The sequence below is a fragment of the Triticum urartu genome, chromosome 5, assembly GCF_003073215.2.
Source record: "Triticum urartu cultivar G1812 chromosome 5, Tu2.1, whole genome shotgun sequence".
In the NCBI taxonomy this organism is placed as follows: domain Eukaryota; kingdom Viridiplantae; phylum Streptophyta; class Magnoliopsida; order Poales; family Poaceae; genus Triticum; species Triticum urartu.
The window spans coordinates 608,783,369-608,792,241 of NC_053026.1; the positions used below are offsets into that span (position 1 = coordinate 608,783,369).

The 8,873-nt window shown below is 48.8% G+C and overlaps 1 protein-coding gene across 1 annotated transcript; it reads left to right on the forward strand.

Moving 5' to 3' along the window:
* Positions 1–4,873: 4,873 nt before the first annotated feature.
* On the forward strand, positions 4,874–8,572 carry LOC125511191 (receptor-like protein EIX1). The gene has a single exon (XM_048676494.1). It carries the CDS (start codon positions 4,900–4,902, stop codon positions 7,771–7,773), a length of 2,874 nt encoding a protein of 957 aa, XP_048532451.1. The 5' UTR covers positions 4,874–4,899; the 3' UTR covers positions 7,774–8,572.
* The last annotated feature ends 301 nt before the right edge of the window (positions 8,573–8,873 follow it).

Below are 8,873 nucleotides of genomic sequence, written 5' to 3' on the forward strand. Positions count from 1 at the left end.
ACTGTAGCGGAGTTTAAGCGAAGCCCTGCTGCTGTAGAACATCAAGATCGTCACCACGCCGTCGTGCTGACGGAACTCTTCCCCGACACTTTGCTGGATCGGAGTCCGGGGATCGTCATCGAGCTGAACGTGTGCTCGAACTCGGAGGTGCCGTAGATTCGGTGCTTGATCGGTTGGATCGTGAAGACGTACGACTACTTCCTCTACGTCGTGTCATCGCTTCCGCAGTCGGTCTGCGTTGGGTACGTAGACAACACTCTCCCCCTCGTTGCTATGCATCACATGATCTTGCGTGTGCGTAGGAAATTTTTGAAATTACTACGAAACCCAACACATGCATGGTCGGGGCAGCCTTGCGGGAGGCAAGGGAGGCCACAACGAAGCCGCGCGCAGATGGCGGTGGCAGACGGGAGGGGGCGACGCAGACAGTAGGAGGAGCCGCAGAGGACAGGGCGACTCCCATCGTCGGAGCAGTAGGAGGGCGAGACCGGCCCGAAGTTCGCCATGAATCGGCCGTTGGAGAAGAGACATGCGGGAAAGGATGCGTCGGAGCCTGGCCGCCACACGCAGAGCGAACGGAGGTCGAGGCGGAGCAGTAGTAACCGGACGAGGCCGCTGCACTGGAGGACTGCCGAGGAAGAAGCGGGTGGCGGCGGCGCGCGCCCACCCGCGAGCGCGGACGGGAGGTGCCCATCTCCTCACATAAGGCATGCAGCTGAGCAAGGGCACCGGATCTGGCCTCAGCAGCCACAGGAGGAGGACGGATGAGGCGGATCTGGCGACGCCGTGGGCGGACACTCACCCGACGAAGGAGCTCCGCATCACTTGGGTTGCTTATTGACATCTTATGAATATGTACCAGTTAAGACATAAAACGTAAAACATCTATGCATCAGTAATAATAATGAATAGATGAATGCAGGCTCTCGAACCTGCAGCAACATTGCCCAGGCTTGTTGCCTCATCATAATTAAGGGCCTCACATTGCCACGTATAGAACTCACTATTAGGAAAAGGGCTATAGCTAATATGGACATTAATGGCGCATCACATATGTGATGCGCGACTGCTACATTAATGGCGCACCACATATGTGATGCGCGACTGCTATATAGCAATGCGCATCATGTGTAGGTACGCCATTAATGTCCATACCACTAATGGCACACCACACCCACGGTGCGCCGCTACTAACAATTTTTTTTCCAAAACTAGTAATGGCGCATCAAGTCATAGTACGCCATTACTAGTTTTAACTAGTAATAACGCACCACACACTCTGTGCGTCACTACTAACAATTTTTTTATACTTTTTTTTCAAAACTAGTAATGGCACACCAGTGTATAGTACACCATTACTAGTTCAAACTAGTAATGGCGCACCACAACCACGGTGTGCCACTATTAACAATTTTTTTTTGCAAAAACTAGTTACTAACTTTCTTTGCACCCCCCTCCCGGACAGCCTTTTCAGTTTTAGAAAGAATAAAAGAAAATGATGGAAATGTAAAAAAAGAAAAGAAAAGAAGTTTCTCATGTGATATGTGGTCTAGTTGTTGGGAAAATTTACAAATATGAATTTCGACTTTATTTGCAAAATCTCTCTGGAATTTAATAAAATGGGCATAACTTTTGCATACGAACTCGGATTAAAAAGTTTTTTATATGAAAAGTTACATCCGAATTCAACAGGGGAACCCCGTTGAAAATTTTTAGAATCACCAAAAAACTAACAGAACAAAAGATACGGGGCTTTTAAGATCTAGAGGGGGAATAATGAAAAATAATTCAAACCTAGTAGTGGCGCATCATTTGCTAGGTGCGCCACTTGTAACCAAAAAAAATTGGTTTCAAAAAAAAATTTGGATTTTTTTCAAAATATGATACGTAATATGACCGAGAAGTTTGAAATATTTTTTCAAAATTTCATCACACTCATGAACATGAATAAAGTCCTAGACATCAACAAGGTTTAATAGGATTCATATGATAGATATATCAAAAAGTGCCTGTTAAGTGAGTTGGTGCTGGGGTTGGATAAAACTGCGAAGTTAAGCATGTTCGGGCTGGAGTAGTGTGAGGATGGGTGACCTTCCGAGAAGTTTGACCACGAAGTGCGATTTAACTTGAGATTAAGCACATTGAGCCGAGATTAAGCCATAGTGACCCATTACTATTTGTTACTAGTGGCGTAGTAATAATGGGGCATATATAGTGCGTCATCAATGATAAAAATAGGTGCGCCGCTAATTAGTCTTTTCCTAGTAGTGACTGACCTGTGAGTTGCAATGTGACGAGGGGGTTTACACACTCTGCTCTGCAACAACGAAGACGTAAATCAGACGATTATCTAACCCACGAATCAAGGCGACCAACGGAAGTCCGGACAGGAACGCGGAACCTTGGCACCAACGCCGGCGAACCACGCCACCTTCCTCGAGCGAAACCCAAGTTCTGACAAGCCACCGAATAACACAAAACATTGCGCTGGGTCAGTAACAATAGCTTACGAGGCCCGACCCTAGAAGAACTGAATAATCCCACAACTGGAGCAACGCGTCGGGTGCGATCTTATGTCATGCACGACTGCTCATTGGCGTACTGATCGGTGTGCTGTGCGGACGTTCTGACAGCTGACGCATTAGCATTAAGATTTGGATTATCCGTGACGCAAAGGGCGGGAGTTTAACCGTCTTGTTATCAACTCAGATAATTTGAAAGTCATTGACATCATGAGGAACAAAGAATGTTATGTGGGAGTGGCGGCAGTTGCCTTTGATGATTAACATTATATGTCTTGTGATTTCCCTGGTACGAGTTTCAAACATTGTAATAAAAAAACAAACAAGAGCATCTCCAATAACAACCTGCAAAAACCTCCCACATTTGTCCGCGGACGATAGAGGGGCCAGTCTGCGGACATAGATGCGAAAGGTCAACATCCAATGCTAGCCGTATACATTTCAAACTATTTTTCAACAAACCGTATGAAATTTATGCAAGTACGGCCAGATTTCGTACAAACATGAAGGATTTCACATAAACAGGACGGATTTAACTACATTTAGAACAACAAAAAAAAGATCCGCCCCTAAACCTATCCCACGGCAGCGGCGGCCGGCGTCCAACCCCGTGTCGTCCTCCTTTTGCCGTCTCCATGAGCACTGGCAATAAGACCAATGAAGTAAAGGTGTGATCTTTAGTGAGGAAGAGTAAAACACAGGAGACGGACCGGCCAACATGGGACACTAGGCCCTGCCGCCTCCCGTGGCCTACTCATCCTCGAAGGAGTCCGCGCCTTGTCCGTCGCCTGTGGACGTAAGGTCCACGAGGGAAATGGTGGTGCCTTGGTTGTTGTCGTCCCACCCGGTTGGCTGATGGTTCGTCGGCGGCGTGTAGGAGGCGCAGCTAGCTATGTTCTCCTCCGCGACCGCCTGCAGCTGCGCCTCCCCGCCCGCCGCTTCCTGACGAGCGGCGGCTTGAGCGTGGACGGCATCGTAGATGCCATGCTGCTCCATGATGAAATTTGGGTTCGTCACGCCCATGGCCGCCACGGCCTCCTCGCTCGCGCGCTCATCGCAGATCTAGCCCTCCGCCAGCCGATGCTGCTCCAGGAGGAACAGGCTGTACCACTGTTCCTCCTGAGCCTGCTCCATGGTGAAGTCGGCGTGCACAGCAGGCACTGGAGCCGGGGCGGAGTTGTCAGAGCCTGTCACCATCGTGGTGTCGTCCTCGTCGTCGGAGACCTTGGGCAAGCTGGCCGGCAAGCCGGCCTCGATCTGCCTGGCACGGTGGCTATGCCAGGCGGCGGCAAAGGCGGCCACCGCATGCTTCATCCCCAGCCACAGACTGTCCCACAGTGCTTTCCCGCTGGCGGTCATGGCGAAGGATGTGGAGGGGTTGGTGTTGTGGTGTGGACTTAGCCGGGTGTGGCCGCCTTTATATAGCAGATTCCGATGAGGCGGGGCGTCCGGGTGCGTCAATGCGAGGCGCCGGAATGGGTTTCTCCGCTGGCGAGCCTGCTTAATGGCGGCAGATGGACGAACCGCTGCATTGAACGGATGCCGTAGATATATGTCCCATTCCGTCCAGTCACGTGTCTCCAGCATTAAACAGGCGCGGACACCGGGAACACATCGCGGGCCGCGCCCTCGGTCGGTGGGCCACTTTAATGGCGGAGGCAGTGAGAGGCCGCATTCGCCCTGAGCCGTCTTTAATATTGAAGGCGCGCTCTACAGCAGCATGAATGCGGTCAGCTGGTGTCTGGCGGGAGCGCGTGCGGGAGGGGGATGGTGGGTCAGGGCGGTCAGAAACGGGTTTGGGATCAGTCCGGATTCTCGCAAACCTCCCCTACGTTTGTCTTTGATTTATAAGAGAAATCGCATCCGGACCGCTCCGTGGACCAATACAGGTCGCCGTTGGATAGCTTCCGCGATCCAGACAATGCTATCTGGACGGTTGCGGGAGGTCTACGGATCCACCTTGAAGATGCCCTAAGGTCGCTTGTGAGCTTGCTAGGTTCGCTTGATATTTTATGGCTTATGCTCCTCGTAGATGATGTAAGCGGTTATTTCAAATTAATAAAGTTATATTTGTTTGAAAGAAATGGACCTGAGCTGCCGACATACCCGCAGTGGGTGACTGCTCTGATCTGAATTCCCCATCGCTTTTGACTTCTGCGACTATGATTCGAAACCAGTCGTTGGTTATGGAATTTCACGCGCTAAAATTAGGTGGTGGTCCAGTCGTGGAGACTTCCTTACACGAACCACATGTGGTGCATTTCGCTGTCACTAGCTACGCCCTCGATCGAGTGGATGATCCAACTGCTGCCGGGTCCTTAAATATAGCCATCGCCACTCCACAAGGCACTACGAACACACCACACAAGTACCAAAAATGGCCAGGCCAAGGCAGCTGGTCCAGGCTACGGTGATCCTCCTCCTAGCGACATGGTTCCTCCGGAGCTCGTCAGCTCCGGCCATGCTTGCGCTCCCGCCGCCACCACAACCACCGGACACCCTCTGCATCCCCTACGAGCGGGATGCACTTCGCGAGTTCAAGGCTAGCCTCACCGACCCGGGCAACTACCTCTCGTCGTGGCGAGACGATGAGTGCTGTCGATGGATAGGCGTCGAGTGCAGCAACCGAACCGGCCACATCATCAAGCTCGAGCTCATCGGGTCTAACACCATGGGTTGGCCTATGGGAGGTGAGATAAACCCCTCCTTGCTCACTCTACGACATCTGAGGCATCTTGATCTCTCGTTCAACGACTTTGGTGGCATGCCCATTCCGGAGTTCATCGGCGGTCTTGCGAGCCTGACGCATCTCCTCCTCTCCGGCTCGTTTTTCGGCGGGCAAATCCCTCCCCACCTCGGAAACCTCTCCAACCTGCTCATCCTTGACCTATCAAATCAGATGCACAGTTGTTACTCGCCCGACCTCGCATGGGTCTCGCAGCTATGGAAGCTACAGTACCTTGGCATGTCTCAGGTGGACCTCAGCGCCGCGGTCGACTGGGCTCATGTTGTTAACATGCTCCCCTCCCTCATAACTCTTGAACTACAATCTTGCGGGCTTCGGAGCACTATGCCTCCACCGTTGAACTCCAACCTCACATCACTAGAGAACCTCTACCTCGACTCCAACTCCTTTAACTCATCCTTTGGAGCCAACTACTTGGCTTGGGATCTCCCTGCTCTTAGAGTGCTTTCAATGTATAGCTGCGGGATTTGTGGTTATATCCCTTCCGCGGTCGGAAACTTTACCTCCATCCGATCATTGGTCCTTGACAATAACAACTTCTCCGGGATGGTGCCATTGACCTTCAAGAAACTCAAGGAACTACAAATGCTCAAATTATCACACAACCTCATTAGCGGGGCCATAGAAGATCTATTGTTGCATAGATTGCCAACAGATGAGTTACAAGAGTTGCACTTGGACCACAACAGCTTGACAGGGAGAATCCCAGCTCGTTTAGAGCACTTTAGCAGCTTGACCACACTTCGGCTGAATGACAACAAACTATTTGGAGAGGTACCCGTTGGTATACGAGAACTCACAAATTTAAAGGAGTTACGGTTAAACTCAAACAACCTACATGGAACAATCACTGAAGACCATTTCATGAACCTGACTAGCCTAGAAGTGTTGTGGCTCTCCAATAATTCCTTAACCGTGTTGGTTAACAACACATGGAACACTCCATTCAAATTAACTTCAGCGAGCTTTAGATCTTGCATCCTAGGACCACAGTTTCCAATATGGATTAGCCAAACAACACTCGGCACTCTTGATATTTCAAACACAAGTATACATGATTCCATTCCTGATGAGTTTTGGACTGCAGTTTCCCGTGCTAAAATTTTGGATTTGTCGGGAAATCAAATTGTTGGCAGGCTTCCCACAGTTTTTCTGTTTGGTGGATTGGAAGCTATGATATTGGATATCAGTTCTAACCAGCTTGTTGGCCCGATTCCAACACTCCCAAAGAGCCTTCTCTACTTGGACCTCTCTGGGAACAACCTGTCAGGCAAACTGCCAACAGATATTAGAGCACCAGAGATGCAAGTACTCATGCTCTTCAAAAATTCCTTTTCTGGCATCATTCCATGCTCCCTGTTTGAGTTGGAACAATTGAAGTTCTTAGACCTATCAGAGAACCAACTAAATGAGACATTGCTGGATTGCCCTCACGCACCAGAAACTTCAAATCTTTTCATGCTTAGCTTGAATAACAACAATCTTTCGGGAGAATTTCCATCGTTTCTTCAGAGGTGTAAAGAACTGAAATTCCTTGATCTAGCATACAATCAATTTTCTGGGAGCTTGCCGACGTGGATCGGTTCAAAGTTACCATACTTGGCATTTATGCGGTTGCGGTCAAACATGTTCTCTGGTGGTATCCCTGTTGAACTCACCGGGATGAAGGGGCTTCAGTATTTAGACATTGCAAGTAATAACATCTCAGGGGACATACCAATGTCATTTGGGAATCTCATGGCTATGGCTCATACTCCCAACCAACAAGATGCCCTTTTCCAAATTGTCCACTTTCGATCGGCTTCCACATATATGTTCCTCATCGATCCCTCTGATATGAATAGTTTGGTGGTGGTCACAAAGGGTCAAGAGCTCGAATACACAACAGGAATCGCGTACATGGTGAACATTGATTTTTCCTGCAACAGATTAACAGGGAAGATTCCTTGGGAAATCGGCATGCTTGTAGCATTAACAAACCTAAATTTGTCTTGGAATCATCTCAGCGGCATGATACCCCAAACTATTGGTGAGCTACAGGCAGTGGAATCTTTCGACCTCTCTCATAACGAGCTCTCTGGTGAAATCCCTACAAGTTTGGCATCTCTAACATCGTTGACCCATTTGAACTTGTCATATAACAACCTGACGGGAACTATACCATCTGGAAATCAGTTAAGGACTCTGGATGACCAGCCATCCATATATGTTGGCAACCCAGGTCTCTGTGGTCCACCTATATCAAGCAACTGTTCAGGAACTGGAATCACCCCACGGGCTCTTGAAGATGGGCATGAGGGCGTGAGCGATGGGTTGTCACTATACCTCGGTATTGGCACCGGGTTTTTAGCTGGTCTCTGGATTGTCTTTTTTGGCTTCTTGTTCAAGCAGAATTGGAGAATTCGTTGGTTCTCATTTTGTGACAGCGTGTATGATTGGATTTATGTGAAAGTGGCACTGAGTCGGGCTTCACTGGCAAGAAAAATGCCAGTAAGGGCTGGCTGAGATCATGGCTAGGTGGAACTTCTGTTCTTACATAGTATGAATCTGGGATTAGTATTAAGCCCCTTTTGTCTTATGTAATGCTTTTCTTTGCCATCTAAGTTGTAGCATGATAAAATGTGCATGTTTTCTTCTTATGGATATGTATATGAACTAAGACATGTGTATGGCTGTATTACCAAATTTCAGTGATAATAAATATTGTCCTGTGAGTTGCCTCATCAGAATTCAGAGGCTCTCGAACCTGAGGCGACATTGCCCAAGCTTGTTGCCTCATCAGAATTCAGAGCCTCACAGTGCCACGTACGGTATTGACCTGTGAATTGCAATGTGATGAAGGGATCTTCAATCTGCTCTGCAACAACCGATCAAGCACCAAATCAGACGATTATCTCACGCGCGAATCATGGCGACCAAAAAAAAACTGGACATGAACGACTCACCTTGGCACCAACGCCGACAACCACACCTTTGGCACGAAACTATACACGCATGAACACACACTTATTACATGGAGCTGGTACCCTGAGGATATGCCGCCCGGCCGGGTAGGGCCGCCATGGTAGATGAGCAGGATAGCATGAGCGATGCATTGTCATTGTACCTCGGCATTGGCACGGGGTTGGTAGCAGGTCTCTGGATTGTCTTTTGTGGCTTGTTATTCAAGAGGAATTGAAGAATTCGCTGGTTCTTGTTCACTGACAGAGTGTATGATTGGGTTTATTTGCAAGTGGCACTGAGTTGGGCTTCACCGGCAAGAAATAAACCCGTAGGCTCTGGCTGAGATCAGTGATTTCTGTTCTTACATAGTATGAATCTGGGATTGGTATTAAGCCTCTTGCCTTCTGTAATATTCTTCTTTTGTATGCAAGTTATAGCATGATAAAGTTTGGTCGTTGGCATCTTATGAATATGTATATGTATTCAGACATGTGTATGACTGTATGACCAAACTCCAGTAAGAATAAATAGACGAAAGCAGTTGGCTCTCGAACCTGCGGCGACATTGTCCAGGCTCTGCTTCTTCATCAGAATTCATAATTTAGAGCCTCACGTTGGCAGTTTGACACGTACTGTACTGACCCGTGAGTTGCAGCGTGACG